The sequence below is a fragment of the Geotrypetes seraphini genome, chromosome 3 (genome assembly GCF_902459505.1).
Source record: "Geotrypetes seraphini chromosome 3, aGeoSer1.1, whole genome shotgun sequence".
Taxonomy (NCBI): Eukaryota; Metazoa; Chordata; class Amphibia; order Gymnophiona; family Dermophiidae; genus Geotrypetes; species Geotrypetes seraphini.
This window is the reverse complement of record NC_047086.1, coordinates 318,707,431-318,726,607: the sequence shown is the minus strand read 5'-3', so window position 1 is coordinate 318,726,607 and position 19,177 is coordinate 318,707,431. Positions and strand designations below refer to the sequence as shown.

The window sequence follows — 19,177 nt, the reverse complement described above, 5'->3', positions numbered from 1 at the left end:
CGTAACTGATTGTATAGTTTGGTGGAACTGAAAATTTGTGCTTTGTCCTGGTTGTCTTCCTAATTTCCTCCCCCTATCTTTATAACAGGAGTTGCCTCTACTCCCTGCCTAGTTGTAGGTGTCTCCCTCGGGTCTATTTTACAATCCCTGGTGGTCTAAGTGTGTAATCCGGGTAGAAGTGATCCCCAGTAGTTCCTGCTATGCTGGCATAGCTCTCAAAATGGCTGCCATGATCCCTAGAAGCAATCTCTTGAGACTGCTGCAAGAGGTCATGGCAGCCATTTTGAGAGTAGAGCTGACATTGGCAAGAGCGACTGGGGATCACTCTTGCAGTGAATATACCACTAGATCACCAGGGATTGTAATGTAGTCAGGAGGAGGGATCTACTCTTTGCTTTCTTTTTTAATGTAATATGATTACAAGTAATGCAGCTATGATCCCATAGTAGTTTATAAATAGAGTGTTTCAAATAAATGTTTTTGTTATAAATGTTTAGCAGGAATTTAAGTCTGTAAATTTGGGATGATAAGCTCCTTAGAAATTAGTCTCTCTGTGGAGATATGACATCATCTCCAACTGTTGCACAAAGTCAGCCATTGTGAAAACACTGGCTTTTGGTTTGTTTTCATTAGCTAAGGTCCATGTGTGTGAAGGTTATTTTGTGTAGAGGTAAAATTTGTTCTTTCATTATTTAAATTATTATATATATTCTGGCTCAGATACTCTTTTGTGATTCTAAAGAATTTCCATGCTCTGATGAAGGTGAAGCATTTTAATCATACTTGTGGTGTGCAGATGCTAGATTCTATGAGAAAGAAGCCTGCAGTGATTGTTTTTAAGTACAAGTACTGGTCAGCTTATAGTGTTAATAGGGAAATGATATTACAATGAAATGAAGTTTATATATTAGAAAATAATTTAAGAAATGTATTGCTCTTGATTGCAGTTTTTCAGAGCATATAGTCTTCATATTCAGTGACATCAATATCCTTTTTTTATTTTGGATTGTGCATCAGGCTGGTATAATGTCCACAGTGTAGATCAGCATCTGGACTCTTACCGTATTTTAGTAAGAATCTGTATCATGCTTGTCCTTAATCAGTTTTATAACTAAATACAAAATGGGAAACATCTCAATGCTACATAGTAACATAGTAGATGACAGCAGATAAAGACCCAAATGGTCCATCCAGTCTGCCCAACCTGATTCAATTTATAAATTTGTTGGGGGGGTTTTCTACTTCTTCTTAGCTATTTCTGGGCAAGAATCCAAAGCTCTGCCTGGTACTGTTCTTAGGTTCCAACTACTGAAGTCTCTGTCAAAGCTCACTCCAGTCCATCTACACCCTACCAGCCATTGAAGCCTTCCCCAGCCCATCCTCCACCAAACAGTCATATACAGACACAGACCGTGTTACTTGTGCACAGTTTGGGTAAGCATAAAAAGCTAGTAATCATAAGTTTGTTTGTTTTACCCCCACGTTAGCACCCCCGATCTACCGACCTTCCCCCCAGTGGACCCCCCAAAATGGCAGGAGGAATACCCACTCCCTCCTGCCACCAGATGCCCACCGCCGATGCAAAGGAATGGCAGGAGAGATGCCCACACTCTCCTGCCACCAGACGCCCCGACCCGCCCACCCGCCATGGCCCACCGATGCCATCAAATATGGCAGGAGGGATGCCCACTCCCTCTGCCAACAGAGTGCCCCCTCCATCAGCCTTCCATCCCCCTTGGCCCCCCTCCTCCCTGTTACCTTTTGTTGGGAGCAGGAGTCCCTCCTGCTCCTCCGTCAGCCGCCACTGTCTGTAATTCAGGCATTAGGCCCTGCTCCATGCATCATTTGATGCACGAGGAGGGGCCAAAGGCCCTGATTAGCTCAGATGCCTCACGACCCTCCCCTTGGGTTGGGTCTTAGATATTTGAGCCAATTGAGGGCTCCCATAGACTTCCAGATACAAGGGGGAGGAACTTTAGCCTCCATGTTTCTGTGTTTTGGTTAATGATAACCTTCTTCTGGGGGTCCTATGAGAATATGTAAATGTATGAATATATGGATAAAATCATGTAAGATAAGGTAATATAGTGACCATGCAATAAGGAATATTGTGTGAAAGAGAACTACAGTAAGTATACATGTGAATGAAAGATGACTCCCAGACATCATCCTGTGCTTACTGTGCCCTGTGGATGTAATAGAGAACAGCTGACTGCAAGATCTGACAATCTCCAGTGGGCTTCATTGGTTCAGTCTTTAGCTTTTTGTTTCAGTTTTGGCCAAAACCAGGCAATAAGTTTCAGTATTTAGACAGTTTCAGTAGCAGTTTCAGTTTCGATTGAAACTGGAATAAACAGTTTCCGTCGGCCTCCGACCTGGTGTAAATGCTGGTGCCCAAGTTGGATGTGCACAACTACCCATGGATGTGCCTAACCTACCCATGGGCCTCCCATGGCCATGCCCCTTTTGAGATACACGCAATGCGAATTAGGCACACTGCCAGAAGCACGTACAACTTCTAATGGGTGACAATTAACTTCAATAATTGATTGTTAGCACCTAATTATTGAAGTTTATGACCTTGTTACTCTATAAAATGGCACCTAAATGTAATGACATGGAGTTTGAAGATGGGCATACACACCAGGTGGAATCCGGGAAGAGCGTGGATGGGGTGCCGTGTTGCACATGTACACAATTTCAGAATTTCTGTGTATTTAACAACCTGGAAGGGAGCATTTACACCAGCTATAAAGTAAGGCCCAGGTTCTATAAATGATGCCAAAAGTTAGGCACCTAGATTGACGTGCCTAGCCAATCTAGACACCTAACTGACTTTAAAAGCTTAATCGGCACCAATAATTGGCAATTAACTTGTAACTGATGTTAATTGCACTTAATTGGATGATAGGCACCTAACTTGGTAGGCGCCTACCACTTTGATGTAGGTGCCTAGTCCAAGGTGCCTACCAGAAAGTAAATGTGGTTAGGGAGCAGATCACAAACGTGTTTTACATGTAGGCACCTGTTTTGGACTTAGGCACCGATAAGTACTTAGCTTAGACACTGGTATTTAGGCCAAGAATACCCTTTCGATGCCTAAGACCACTTTAGGTGCCGATTGCATAATTCTGTAACGTGTGCCCAAGCGCCACTCTACTTGGCATCTAAGTTTTAGGCACCATTTAAAGAATTTGGACCTAAGTGATTGGTCCTCATGTACATGGGTGTTTTTTTTACATATTACATCAGTATTCTTTAAAGGAAAGTAGGCACCTGCTTTCTTTTTAGAATGAGCTCCAAATAGGCAACTTTTTGGAGCCTAAAAATACATACAAACATAGAAACATAGAAGATGACGGCAGAAAAGGGCTACAGCCCATCAAGTCTGCCCACTCTGCTCTGCTTACCCACCCCCTGTCTATGCCCTAATGACCCAATTTCCTTATCTTGACCCTCGTAGGGATCCCACATGGGTATCCCATTTATTCTTAAAGTCTGGCGCGCTGTCTGCCTCGATCACCTGCACTGGAAGCTTGTTCCAATGATCAACCACTATCTCTGTGAAGAAATACTTTCTGGTGACGCCATGAAATTTTCCGCCTCTGAGTTTGAGCGGGTGCCCTCTTGTGGCCGAGGGTCCCTTGAGAAAGAAAATATCATCTTCCACTTCAACACGTCCCGTGAGGTACTTAAATGTTTCGATCATGTCTCCCCTCACCCTACGTTCCTCGAGAGTGTAGAGCTGCAATTTGTTCAGTCTCTCTTCATACGAGAGACCCTTGAGCCCCGAGATCATCCTGGTGGCCGTTCGCTGAACCGATTCAATTCTGCGCACATCTTTACTGTAATGTGGCCTCCAGAATTGCACACAGTACTCCAGATGAGGTCTCACCATGGCCCTGTACAACGGCATTATGACTTCAGGCTTTCGGCTGACGAAACTTCTATTGATACAACCCAATATCTGCCTTGCCTTAGATGAAGCCTTCTCCACTTGATTGGCAGTTTTCATGTCTGCACTGATGATTACTCCTAAATCTCGTTCTGCTGAAGTCCTAGTTAAAGTTTCTCCGTTCAAGAAGTACGTCCTACATGGATTTCCGCTTCCGAGGTGCATGACCTTACATTTCTTAGCATTGAAGCCTAGCTGCCAGGTTGAGGACCAACTTTCCAATGTAAGAATATGGCGCAGGTCCTGCGCCATATAATTCTGTAAACTGCATTCACTTATTATATTACATAGTTTGGCGTTATCGGCGAATAGTGTTATTTTACCTTGAAGCCCTTGAGTCAGATCCCCTATGAATATGTTGAAAAGGAGTGGACCTGCGGCACTCCACTAGTCACCTCCGATGTTTTAGAGAGGGTACCATTAACCACCATCCTCTGAAGTCTGCCACTCAGCCAATCATTGACCCATGCAGTTAGTGTCTCTCCTAACTCCATCGATTCCATCTTGCTTAGCAGCCTGCGGTGTGGGACATGACGTCCAAAGACTCTCCCAAGTCCAACTTTCTTGTTACCCAGTCAAAGAAGCTGATGAGATTGGATTGGCAGGACCTACCCTTGGTGAATCCATAGAATTGCCTAGTAGAATACATTAATGACAGCAGGTGGCATTAACTATACCTGTGTTATCTGTAGGACAGTAGGACAGTAACTACCGTATTTTCGCGGATATAACGCGCACCCGTGTAAAACGCGCACACGGGTATAGCGCGCAGAAACCACACTTGTATGTACGGAAACTTTTGTATACAGCGCTCATGGGTATACCGCGCATGCTGCCCGACTCTCCTCTGGCCACCCCGACTCTCCTTTCGCCCTCCCCGACTCTCCTCTGGTTGCCCCGACTCACCGTTCACCCGCCCTGACTTTCGGTGCACTGCCCCGCCTCTCCGTGCGCTGTCCCGACTCTCTGTTCACCTGCCCTGACTTTCCGTGCACTGCCCCGCCTCTCCGTGCGCTGTCCCGACACTACATTACGGGCAGGAGGGATCCCAGGCCCTCCTGCCCTCGACGCAAACCCCCCTCCCCCCCAACGACCGCCCCCCCCAAGAACCTCCGACCGCCCCCCCAGCCGACCCGCGATCCCCCTGGCGACCCCCACGACCCCCCCACCCCCCTTCCCCGTACCTTTGGTAGTTGGCCGGATAGACGGGAGCCAAACCCACCTGTCCGGCAGGCAGCCAACGAAGGAATGAGGCCGGATTGGCCCATCCATCCTAAAGCTCCGCCTACTGGTGGGGCCTAAGGCGCGTGGGCCAATCAGAATAGGCCCTGGAGCCTTAGGTCCCACCTGGGGGCGTGGCCTGAGGCACATGGTCGGGTTGGGCCCATGTGCCTCAGGCCGCGCCCCCAGGTGGGACCTAAGGCTCCAGGGCCTATTCTGATTGGCCCACGCGCCTTAGGCCCCACCAGTAGGCGGAGCTTTAGGATGGATGGGCCAATCCGGCCTCATTCCTTCGTTGGCTGCCTGCCGGACAGGCGGGTTTGGCTCCCGTCTGTCCGTCCAACTACCAAAGGTACGGGGAAGGGGGGTGGGGGGGTCGTGGGGGTCGCTAGGGGGATCGCGGGTCGGCTGGGGGGGTGGTCGGAGGTTCTTGGGGGGGGCGGTCGTTGGGGGGAGGGGGGTTTGCGTCGAGGGCAGGAGGGCCTAGGATCCCTCCTGCCCTTAATGTAGTGCGAGGTGGGGGTAGGGGGTCGCCGTGGCCAGGAGGGTTTGGGCTCCCTCCTGGCCCGATATTGTCGGGGAGTCGGCGGTCCTTCGGGGTGGGGGTGCGAGCGGTGGGGGTGCGAGCGTCCTTCCGGATGATGAATCGGGCGTCGGGCGGGGTGTGAAATATGTAAAAAAAATTTTGTATACCGCGCTCAGGCATATAACGCGCGAAGGGTATGCGCGGTACGTAAAAACGCGTATAACGCGTGCGTTATATCCACGAAAATACGGAATATCATAAATGTGTTAACTATATGAAGAACCTACTGGGAACATCCTCCAGAGACTTTGCAATTACTATGCTTTAATTTCAACTATAAATGCATGTGAATTGCATCTGAATTGCAAAATCTTATGCCACTGTGAGCAGGGCAGGATTAACCAATAGGCCAAGTAGGCACGTGCCTAGGGCCCAAAATGGTCCGGGGGGCCCGACCAAACAGTAATGGGCCCCTCCAGCATCGATCGGCAACGCCCCCCCCCATCAACGGGAAGTAAGACAAGCAAGCAACGCGGGTAAGAAAGGCAACGGGAACTGTAATTGTTCAAGCGGTGCTGCTTGCCCAAAGCTTCCCTCTGACGCAGCTTCCTGTTTCCGCCTGGGCGTATGGTGGGGTGGGGCGGGGCAGGGGGGCCCAGTGTACTTGTGTGCCTAGGGGCCCTCGATGAATTAATCCTGCCCTGACTGTGAAGCCTTTTTACAAAACTGCGTTAGGCACTAAAGTGTGTCTAACACAGCAAAAAATGGCCTAGAGCTGGAAGCACTAAAGCATCACTTGTTAGTAATTGTTCTTTTGAAATTAGGAGACAGACTAATCTGGTGTGATAATAGCATTAGCTGAACACCTGCAGGTGGGATCTGTGTGAAGAGATTGGGGGGTGGTGGAGGGATACAGGGAAACGACATGAACAGTGTGAATGGAAGAGATAAGCAAGAGTGGAAGTGAGATGTAATAAATGGTGGGAGGAGCTATGTTAGGGATTGGTGGAAACCTTTGGGGGCTTAAGGGATTATGAGGAACAGGAAAGGGGGAGGGTTAGGTCACACCTGTTGTAATTTTCCTACCCCCCTCCCGTGTGTTTTGTGTTGTGTTGTGGTAGATTTGGTGTTTCTCGGGGTGGTGCTTGGGCTGTGTGGTAGGGGTTTAGCGGGAGTTTGGGGTAGGGTAGAGAGGTTGCATCTGCGGCGTGAAGGGCAGAAAATGGGAGCATTGGTTTCAGATGGGCTGGGAGATGAGCAATTTATAAATAATTAAAATGTAGCACTCTTAGGCAACACTGCTATGAGGAGAGGCCTGGCCTGACATTACCATGGGTCATGCTTGTATGATGTTTGAAAAGTACGACATTAAAGGGAGCTAGTTTTATCACCCAGAAGCTCTCCGGAATTGTGAAACAGCTTTGGCGTATTTGATGTTTCATTTGGCTTGAATTGTGAGTTAAAGATGATATGTATAGTCAATAAAGCTGCTGCCAAATAGCTGTTCCACAAATTAGTATGTGTTTATCAGTTATTTGTTGATTATATTATACAAATGCAGGTGACAGAATGTGAATGCCAATGTTATCTTTTTGAGAGGGCATGTCATGGGTGGAGAATGGGCATTCCTGTGCTAACCAGTTAGCACATCTACATTACTGCTCACTAACTTGTTAGGGAATAGATATCCTGGGAGCCCTTAGTGCAGTACACTTCTCCGTCCGAATCCGCGGTTTCAACATCTGCGGATTCGGTTATTCGTGATTTCTTTTATTTTTAAATTAAAGCTGTATTCCGGACCTTCCTCGCCTCCCTCCCGCTTTCTCATGGAATCCCTTAAGCCTTACCTGGTGGTATAGCGGGTTTTCGGGGAAGGAGAAATCTTCCTACGCTCCTGCCCGTGCAGATCACTCATAGGAAATGGCTGCCATGAGCTCCCGTAGTCTCGAGACTACGATGGGAGCTCACGGCAGCCATTTCCTATGAATGATCTGCATGGGGCAGGAGCGTAGGAAGATCGCTCCTGCCCCGAAAACCCACTACACCACCAGGTAAGGCTTAAGGGATTCTGGGGGAAGGCGGGAGGGAGGTGGGGAAGATCTGGAATACAGCTTTAATTCCGGGGGAAAGCAGGAGGTGGGTCAGAATATTATTCGCGGTTTTTTAATATTCATGGGCCAGCTCTGCTCCTAACCCCCGCGAATATTGAGGAAGAAGTCTAGTCTCCAACATGTGGGCTCCCTGAATTCCTCCATTGTGGCTCTCAAACCGTGGGGTCGTAAATATGTTAATTCTGATCTTGCCCACTGATATAGTAACTGCAAGCAATATCTTTAGTGTGTTATCCAGGTGCCTCGTTTGTGGAATTTGTTACTGTAGACAATCAAGTAAAGTGAGTTTTTAAAATATATCTTTGAAGTGTTGTAGAATCAATATTAGTATTTTTAATGCCCAGTCTGAACAAGCAGGTCAAGGAGGTTTACAAAATTAGTAGTATGTGTAAGTTTGAAGTCTTGGTGGCCCTCAGAGCTTTCTCGTATTCACACCGTGGCCCTTTACATGAAAAAGTTTGAAAACTACTGCCTTATTGACTACAAAATAGGAGACATTAAGGCCCAGATTCTTGAACTGGCACCAATATCAGCAGCCACCTTAAAAGCGGCTGGCAGCCAATTGCAAGTCAATCACACATCAGTGCCGGTTTTGGAATCGCGCCGAAGTAAAAGATAGGCTCTGGAAATGTAGGCTAGGTTTTTCTGGGCCTACATTTCCGGCATCTACATAGCCTAACACCACTTCCGGCATTGACCAAGCCTACTTAGGCTTTTAGCGGCCTAAAGCGCCTTCATAGGCGCGATTCCAGCACTGGTATGTGCCTCAAATTTTGGTTAAAAATGTCATTTGGATGGCATTTTTAACAGCGGTATGGGCGCCTTGAAAATCTGCGCTGGTTCAAGAATCTGGGCCTAAGGGTTTCCACAGTAATGTTTAAAAATGACTATGGGCTAGATTCACTAACTTGCCTGATCGTGACCGATCCGGGCAGGTCTGATGGATTCTGCAACCAAGAATATTCTAATGGGGGAGATCGGAAGCACACCCCTATCTGGCAACACAGATCGCTAGGTAGTGATCCCGACACATCCGCAGACCAACTACTTTGCCTGTAGATGGTCTGTGCATGTCTGCTGTCTAGGTTGTTTTGGTTTTTATTTTAAACTTTTTTTTATTGGCCCCCAACTCTCCTGCTCGCTATTGCCCTTCCCCACAGTGCGAGCCCGTGGTTTTAACCCGCGGGTTTAAAGTGGGTTAAAACCATGGGCTTGTGCTACAGGAGAGAGCAGGTCGTGGCAGAGAACAGGAAAGTTGGGGGAACCAGAAAGAGTCGGGGCAGGCAGTACTCCGAGTGGAGCCTCATCAAAAAAATAGCAGGGCAGCGAGCAGAGAAGCCTGATCGGGGCAGAGAGCAGGGTGGCCAGAGCAGGAGAATCGGGGTAGAGAGCAGTTTTTTTACACATGCGACTGGTCCTCACCAGTCTCTTGTTCTTGATTGGCCAGCCAGTCGGTGTGTTAGGAAAAAAGCGCTGTGAATCTTGTCCTTCCTGCTTTGCATGCTGATTCCCCTCATTTGCATGCATGGATCAGGATCGAATCAGGTCGGAGGGAAATCGGGTCACAAAGGGGTCACAAACTGATCAGTACACGATCGATTTGCTCAGTCAATCTAGCCCTGTGTGCTAAAAGCAATAGCACACATCCATTAATGAAAACAATGCACGGTCTGTGTCTGTGTATGGCCGTTTGGTGGAGGATGGGCAGGGGAGGGCTTCAATGGCTGGGAGGGTGTAGATGAGCTGGAGTAAGTCTTAACAGAGATTTTGGCAGTTGGAACCCAAGCACAGTACCGGGTAAAGCTTTGGATTCTTGCCCAGAAATAGCTAAGAAGAAAAAAAAAAAAAAATTTAAATTGAATCAGGTTGGGCAGACTGGATGGACCATTCGGGTCTTTATTTGCCGTCATCTACTATGTTACTATGTTACTATGTTAATAGAAAATCGGAGTTTTTACAGTCACAGTATAAATGGCCTTAGCATTCAGAAACGATCCATATAAAGGCACACTAAGGCCAATTTTTATTGCAGTTGTGTAAAAGGACCTCTTTATAAATAGGGTGCACAGTTAAGAACTACTCACTACTTAAGTGTTGACTATTTTTCAAACTTGACAGATAAAAATGCTTTTCCTTCCACCATTTTTTTTTCTTTTGCAGGTGACACGGTGTATCATAGAAGTGCTATCTAATGCTTTATCTAAACCAAATGCTCCTCCCATAAATCCTGAGTGCAAACAGATTCTTAATAAAAGTGAGTTTGAATGCATGCTAACTTTGGACTTTCAAAACTTAAAAATTAACTAAATCCCTGTACTTTGCCCCTTATATAGCGGCACTGTATAAATGATAAGTAGTGGTAATGTTAGTAGTAATTAAACATTGAGAATGAATGCAGAATAATACAGTGTAGTGGGCTGACAAAGGGAGCACAGCTCTCAAAAAATAATAATACATGTTATTTCTACAGAATAATACAAAAAATGGATCTGCAAAGATCACATTATTTTTGTGATTTGTTTCTGGTGAGGGAATGTTTGTAAAGAAGCAAGCAATTTTGCGTACTTGTTTTTGGAAAACGGGTTCATTTAGCAAGAACTTAAAACTGAGTATGAATTCCTATGATGAAAAATAAAAAAGAATGTGCATCAAGACTGCCATAAAGTAGTGGAGCATCTAAGTCCGTTTTCGTCTAAGTTGCAAGTTGTCCAAAGTGAAAAACAGCCTAGGACACATTTTCAAAAAATACATCCAAAATTTTTTTCTTTCGAAAATCGTCTAATTATACGTCCTGCCAATCGGATCGTCCATCTTTATACCACATTTTTGTCCAACTTTTCGTCCAAGTCAAAAACGCCTAGAACAAGCCCTGTTGGACATGGGAGGGGTCTACAAAGTGGACTAAACACCCAGACATGGCACTTAAATAGTGGGGTACCTTACAGGGCACTGCTATGAACGTCACAGAAAGGGTGCCATGTCTTCTCCTCAATACAGCTCCCTTATAGGTCATGGTGAGCCCCCCAAACCACCTCCAGAATCCCCTAGATCCACATATCTACCACCCTAAGAGCCCTTATGGCTGCAGGAGCCACTTATATGCCAGTAAAAAAGGGTTTTGGGGGTGTATAGGGGAGTACACATGTTTAAGTATCAATGCAGTGATTACAGGGGCTTATGGGCATGGGTCCTCCTCTCTATGGGTCCCTAACCCACCCCCAAGACAGCTTAAGCCGCCTCTGTGCTAGACAACTAGGCTTTCCTATGCCAGTCTGCCAGGTGATGATGGTCTGGAGGCTGAATTTTAAAGATGTGATTACGACTTTTATGGGGTGGGGGGGGGGGCGGTGATCACTGGGGTAGTGTGTGGGGGTCTGTTTTATGTGTTTGCAGTGCTTATCTTGTGACTTTAGGTGGGTTTTTGTCACAACATCCAAGTTCCGTCGATCCTGGGTGGTATAACTTTCGGTTATACATGCTGTACGACTAAGTCTAAGCTGGCCCACATCCCGCCCAACTCCCGTCCTCAACACTCCTTCTGAAACACCCCATTTAGCTTTGGTCATTCAGCGGCACTAGAAAGGCCTAGGTCGTTTAGAAATACGTCCAAAACCCGTTTTTATTATCGGCACTTGGATGTATTTGACAGTGTTCATCCAAGTGCTGACTTAGGTCGGTCTTTGGATGTTTTTTCTCTTTCGATTATGAGCCCCATACTGTTTAAGTTGTTGAATGAAAAGCTAACTGAACATGTTTAACCCATACAGGAAGGGATTCCCCTCTGGATTTCTTTGTCCATGTCATGATGCTGGTAACATTAGAGAAATGAGATTAGCATACTGTTATGCGATTCTGAGAAGTGGCATAGTGTGCATGATTAGAATACCAGTACTTCTGTGCCTTCCTACCAGCTAAATCTAGGCAGCTCTTTATAGAATTATTGATATCCCCTCCCCCCCAACTTGTCCAAGCTCCCCAGAAGTGTAAGTGGCCACAGTGAGATCTGAATTCTGATTTTCGGGCTTTGCAACCCTTAGCTCTGTTCACAGCAGGGTGTCGAAAGAGAAGTTCACCCAGAACTTTCACCTTTCTATCTAGCACAACTGCCCCCATGTAAGCTCTTTAGGAAAGGACTTATGTCCAAGTAGTAATAATGCTGAAGCCACCCTGATTATTGTTGTGAAGGATGCGCTACAAATTCAATAGTGATTATTCTTAAGCTGGAGGAGGGAGGGGAGCTGGAGAGAAAAATGAAGCATTGGGGTGGGGGACAGGGAGGGAAAGGATAGGGAACAAGATTAGAGGAAGGGGGAAAAGAAGAAAAGAGAGGGAAAAATTGCCATCTTTCTTATTTGCAGAGGGCTTGGGCACCTCCCGCAGCTGGTTGGCGTTGAGCAGCAGCTCCTCCAGGCTCCGGCTGTAGCGGTAGATCTCGTTAAGCACAGCCTGCAGGAAGCAGCTGGTCCACCGACTCCATATGCCAGTTGCCAGAAGGGGATACACTTGAGCAGGGTGAAGGCCACCGAAGCCCAGGCCGCTCACATCCAACGTGCAGACAGGGGGCGGGGTTGCTCACATCCAACGGGGGGCGGGATGCTCACATCCAACATGCGGATGGGGGGGGGCCCTGCTCACACCACGGCCTAAGTCCCTGGAATGAACACTAGGCTAGGGCCAAAGGGAGGGAAGAAGGAAGGGAGGGAGGGGTCGATCTTGTCAGGGGGGACTGTGACTGAGGCGAGCGCGTGAGCTGAGGTCCCCGAGGTGCTCAGTGCTCCCCGCACATTCTCTCTCGGCTCTCACAGCCAGCCACTCGCGCCAGCAGGGAGAAATCCCAGGCTCCTTTTGGGCACTCCTGCACGTTGTCCCCAAGCACAGCTTCGGGACGCCGGAATGGCCCGTTTTCAGAAAGAGAGCAACTAGACATTTTGGTGTCCCGAAGCTGTGCTTGGGACAGGGTACCTAAAAACGGGATGGTCCTGTTCAAATCGGGACGTATGGTCACATTAATAATAATAATAATAATAATAATAACAGTTTATATACCGCAGTACCGTGAAGTTCTATGCCAGGGATCTCAAAGTCCCTCCTTGGCCGCAATCCAGTCGGGTTTTCAGGATTTCCCCAATGAATATGCTTGAGATTTATGTGCATGCGGTTTACAAAAGATTAAAAGACGTTACAAATTGAATGAACTTAAAAGAGGTGAAGGAAAGTGGTTAATAGGTCAAGAGAACCGTATTGTTGGAGTGTGTGGCGCAGTGGTTGGATCTACAGCCTCAGCACCCTGGGATTGTAGGTTCAAAACCCCGCGCTGCTCCTTGTGACCCTGGGCAAGTCACTTAATCCTCCATAGCCCCAGGTCCGTTAGATAGATTGTGAGCCCACCGGGACAGATAGGGAAAAATGCTTGAGTACCTGATTGTAAAAACCGCTTAGATAACCTTGATAGGCGGTTTATAAAATCCTAATAAACTTTAAAAAACTTAAAAACTTTTTAAAAACTTTAAAATATTGAGGAGAAAGAGATGTAAGGGTCAGCTGTCTAGATATTTCAGGAACAGTTATGTTTTTAGGCGTTTCCTGAATTCCTCATAATTAGTGGGTGATAGCAATTGTTCCAGATCAGGGGTAGGGAACTCCGGTCCTCGAGAGCCGTATTCCAGTCAGGTTTTCAGGATTTCCCCAATGAATATGCCTGATATCTATTTGCATGCACTGCATTGGGGAAATCCTGAAAACCCGACTGGAATACGGCTCTCGAGGACCGGAGTTCCCTACCCCTGTTCTAGATCTTTACCCCATAATGCTGCCTGATGTGAGAGACGGTGTTCATGGTGTTTTTTTCAGTTTACATCAGTGGTTCCCAAACCTGTCCTGGGGGACCCCCAGCCACTCAGGTTTTCAAGATATCCCTAATGAATATGCATGAGAGATTTGCATACCTGTCACTTCCATTATATGCAAATCTCTCTCATGCATATTCATGAAAACCTGACTGGCTGGGGGTCCCCCAGGACAGGTTTGGGAACCACTGGTTTACATCCTCTAACTGGGGGGGGAAACAAAGTTCGAGTGTGAGCTTCTCTTGTTGGCTGAGGAGAAAAGGTCAGTTATGTATTTAGGGGCTAGTCCGTATAGTACTTTAAAGCAGAGGCAAGCAAACTTAAACTTTACATTAGTTATACCAAATATTCATATTCAGTTTGATTTGGCCCTGAATATTGCCCCAAATACATTATTCATATTTAGCCATATAGTGATTTAAATCTGAATACAAATAATCTGGGGCTCTACTGTGCTAGTCCTATTGAAATAAACATTTGATCTCTGATTTGCATCATTTATTATTTATGTTAAAGTTCAATACCCTATTATTCATATTCAGTATTCATATTTGACTGAATAATAATTGTTGTGATTCTATTTTGGCCAAATAGTAAAATATGTTTTAAGGTACAGCTCTAGAAGCAATGATAATGATTTCTACAGACCTTTACACCTCAGGACACACGGCTCGGAGGGGGCAATTTGATGGGCTTCTTGAAGGCACTCAGGAAGTTATTGACCACCACACAAATCTCTCATTCTATAACAGGGCGCCTAAATGAATGTGGTCGTGTGTGCAAATTTATAGAATACTAGTATTTATGTGGGTAAGTGCTACCTGAATGTTCAGTATTGTTCTATAAATGATGCACATCATTTGCTTACCACCCCCTTTTACAAAGCCGTATTAGGCTGTTTTATCGCTGGCTGCGGCAGTACTAGCTCCAACGCTCATAGGAATTCTATGAGTGTCAGAGCTAATACCGCCCTGGTTGGTGGTAATAAAGGCATAACGCAGCTTTGTATGGGGGGGAGGTTAGTGTGAAAGGATGCTTTCAGAGGGGAGAAGCATGGATAGGGTCAAGGCAAAATCAACAATTATGCATGTAACTTACTGTAAGGTACTTGCCAAAATTGCCACATTTAGGTGTGCCCAAGTGCACTTGCTATTGTATTGGTGTAAGTGGGTGTGCCTACATGTAATAATAATAATTTACTTTTTTATATACCACCCAACCTTCACTTCAAGGCAGTTCACAACAAAAAAGGCTGAACAAACAATGAATTACAATCATAGGCATCAAATGTTTCTCGGAAAAATACAAATTACAATTAGATCGAGTATTTCTCAAACAAATAGGTTTTAAGAATTTTTCGAAATAGATAATAAGACTGAGCTTGAGAAATAAGAGCATTCCAACATGAATTCATTACACTTGCCTGAAATGCAAAGGTTTTTCCCAAAAATCTCTTGTTGCGACATGCTTTTACTGATGAAAACATAAACCAGCAGGTTCTTTGTGTATTCTTATTTTAATTATAGCATTCAAAGTGGGAAGAGAGGTAGGTTGGAATCCGTCCAAATAAAGCTTTAAAACAAATACAACCAAATTTAAACAAAACATTAGCCTCGAATGGCAACCAATGGAGCTTTTGATAGTTAGGATTTGCATGATCATATTTTTTTAAGGCCATAAATCAGATGGACTTCTGTCATTTTAAGTCTGCGTTGATGTCTAACCATATTAGTATTTAGGAGTAAAGGAGAGGCCAAATGGTTAGCGTAGTAGGCTGAGAGCCTAGGGAACTGGGCTCAATTCTCACTCTAGGTCCTTGTGACCCTGAGCAATTCATCTAACCTTCCATTGCCCAGGTACAAAAGAAATCAACAAAAAATTTAGAGTGTGAGCCTAGTAAGGGCAGAGAAAGAACTTGCCTATAATAGGTAAACCACTTTGGTTGTACCATAGAAAGATAGTCTATCAAGTCCATGACCCTTTAAGCTTTATAATGAAATCTTGGTTCCCAAATTTTGTTATAGAATTAACACTCATCATTTAGTATGAGGTGCCTAAATTGTGACATAGTCATAAATTTGCACCCATTATGATTATCTGTGTGCCAAGGTTGGACAATAATATCTGACCATAAATATTTCCAAGACCCGTATAGAACGGTGCTTACTAAGTTATTTTAAATCTAGAACCAAGTCCCTAATAAATACAAACCATATTGTTAGTTTTGCCATAAGATATCACATTGTCCTGTCAGCTTTGTTTTTCATTAGAATAAACAAGTACAACCTGGTTTGTAGATTCGAGGGAGGTCAGATGTAATAGACTGTAAATGCACACCAGTACATGGTTTTATTGGCACTGGAGATTCTTACACAGCCACTTTTCAGCATATGCCTGCTTCTGGGCTAACAATTCTTTAAAACATGACGTATTAGGCCCTAACCATACCAATATTACATATGGACATAAGCTTATGCATAAAGGAAGATGGACATTTAGGCCCGGAATCTGCAAATGGCGTCCCGATTGTAGTCAGTGGTAAGTGGCCGACCGCTGTCTACCTAGCCAATTGGGATACAATTGATTCTGATGAGATGTATGAGAAAGAAGCTAACAGCTGGTAACTGTTTTAATGGTGACGGAACAAAAGTGCGCTGGACATAGCCGCGCTGACATTTTGGCCCAGATAATTGTGCGCAAGACTCCAGCGCGCTGCTGTAAAAGTTAATTTTAAAGAGCTCTGACAGGGGGTATGGGGGGAACCTCCCCCACTTTACTTAATACTGTTTGCGCTGACATACGGGGGGGGGGGAGGTGCAACCCCCCACATTATACAGAAAACAACTTTTTCCTAAAAAAAATCAGGAAAAAGTTAGGTTTCCTCTATAATGGGGGGTTCCAACCCCCCCCAACAGCAGCGCAAACACTATTAAGTAAACTGGGGGGGGGTTTTCCCCCTCACATCCCCCATCGGAGCTCTTTAAAATTAACTTTTCTGGCGGCACACTGTAGTCTTGCGCCTAATTGTCTGGGCTCAAATGTTGGCGCGGCTTTGTCCTGCGCGCGAATGACTGTGAACCATTTTAATACCAAAAATAACAGTTTCCAAAATTAATTATATGCCAGCTTGATTAAAGTTTCACAAAATGAAAGCACCTGTGAGGCCTGCTTGTTCCTTCCACATGTGTAGATGTAAGTCTAGTAGAACAGCTGTGAAGGATTAGTGACAGCTGCAATATTTGATGCCAAACAAGAAGCGATATATCAGAATAGTAAGATTAAGCAGAAAGTAAACATTTCATCTTGCTTTCTAAACTCTTCAAGGGAATGCTTTATACATCAATCAATCTAACAGGTCTTTGATTTGATCTCAGCTTGTCAATAGAGTATTTTGTCTTAATTTCAAAAAGGTATAAAACTGTATCATTGCATGTCTAATAATGTAAAATGTTATTTCAGATGGAAAACATGATCAAGAAGAAAAGAATGGTGGTGAAATTGTAGAATATGAAAAAAGGCATCAGAAAGAACCAGAAGATACTGAACCACCTCAGTACATGAAAACAGAACCAGAAGAGCACCAAAATCAAGAAGAAATTAAAAGACATGGGGAAGGAACTGAGGATAAACAACATCAAAAGGAAGACAGTAAGGAAGATCTTAAACATATCTCAGGAAAAGAAGGGTATTCTCATGAAGCCCAAAACCAGGAGTGGGGAAAAAAGCAACATTCTGAGAAAAGGAGCGAAGAGAAGGTAGAAAAAGAGGAGGACGAGGAAGACAGGTACAGTAAAATCTATCAAAGTGAAGAAAAAGAGGAGGAGAAAAGGCATCAAAACGAAGAGCCTGAGGCTGCAGAGCACAACTTTTCTACGGAAAGATCCCATTTTGCTGCTAAAGATATGAAGGAGATTTTTGATAAAGATGAAAATAAGAAACAATTTACTGATCACAGGCGTTCTGAGGAAAAAATAAACAGCCATGAGAGTCATGAAAGTGACAGTGAGGAGCAAAGTCTTGAAGAACACCATCATACATTTAAGCGTCATGGCTCTCACTTTGTTGAGAAATCAGAAGAAAGTAAAGAATCGGGAGAGCCAGAAAAGCAAAATTACAAGCCAAGACACTATCATAGAAAGCAAACTGAGGAGAAGAGAAATCATCATGAAGAAAAAAGAGACAGAGATGAAGAATCTGATGAGTCAGAGGAAGAGGAGTCGCACTTCAAGGAAGAGAAGATTCATCATGACAAGAAAATAAATTACTATGGAAGTCGTAGTTCTGAAGAAGAGAAAGAAAAGAAACACTCTGGAAGGGGGAGTGAGGAAGAAAGAGAGAAAAGGCATCACTTTGAAGAAAATGAAGAAGAAAGAGAAAGAAAGAGGCACTACAATACGGAAAGTGGAGAAGTGGGGCACCATTATGAAGAAAAGAAGCATCATGGTGAAGAGAGTGAGGAAAACATTGAAAAATACCAAGCTGAGGAGAGCAGAGGAGAGAAAAGGCACTACAGTAAAGATCAACACAATGGTGAAAAAAGTGAGGGGGAAGAATCTGACAGGCAATGGGAAAAAAGATATTACGAGGGTGAGGCGAAAAGGCATCATACTGACAACTCTGAAGAAGAAACGGAAAGTAGAGACAATGAAAACCGGAAACAGCACACTGAAGATGATGAAAGCAAAGAGGAAATAAGACATAAAAATAAGGAAGGCTATAGCAGACAATATATTGAAGAGAGTGATGGAAGATCGATGGGTCCATATAATCCTTATAATGAATACCTAAGGTGGAAAACCAGGCACTATGAAAAAAAGGACAGGGTAAATGATCATAATGTGAATAGTGATGAAGAAAACAAGCACAACCCACATATGGAAAACTTATTTCCAGAATACACAGACTATGATTGGTGGGACAAAAGACAATTTAGGGGACACGTGAATCCAGGCCTTGTTGAGAAGCTGAATCCTTCTAGAATCCACAAATTTGATATGAAAAGACAGTATGGCAAAATGGACGAACTGGCACAGCTCCTAAACTACAAGAAAAAATCCGCTGAATTTCCAGACTTTTACAACTCTGATGAAGAAATTAAAAAACGACATGCAATGCAGAATGAAAGACGCATTTTCAGTCAGAGGCCACTGGCAGAAGAAGAGGTAGATGTGCATTTGTTACTAACTTCAGCTTTTAGTAAAAGTAGTAAGGATTATTGAGGTTAAAAACTGGGGGTTGACAGCCAATGGCACTTAATATTTGGCAGACTGCCAGTGGCGTAGCAAAGGGGGGGGGGGCAGAGGGGAAGGACTGCTCCAGGCACCATCTTGGCAGGGGATGCTGACACCTCTCCTCCTCATTGCCCACCCACCTCATCCAAAATGTTCACCGGCAGCAAGCAGCGTCTCCCACTTGCTGCTCACACCAGCCTCAGCCCTCCTTCTGACATCTCTTCCTGGTCACAGGACAGGAAGTAATATCAGAGGGAGAGCCGAGGCCTGTGCAAGCAGCAGGTAGG

At 44.9% G+C, this 19,177-nt stretch overlaps 1 protein-coding gene across 1 annotated transcript in view; it reads left to right on the top strand.

Annotated features, from left to right (window-relative positions):
• The window catches only part of CHGB (chromogranin B), a 59,935-nt gene that overhangs the window by 32,553 nt on the left and 8,205 nt on the right, over window positions 1-19,177 (top strand). The window contains exons 3-4 of the mRNA XM_033935734.1: window positions 9,974-10,067; window positions 17,119-18,821. Coding sequence (XP_033791625.1) covers window positions 9,974-10,067; window positions 17,119-18,821 — 1,797 coding nt within the window. The remainder of the gene's footprint in view (window positions 1-9,973; window positions 10,068-17,118; window positions 18,822-19,177) is intronic.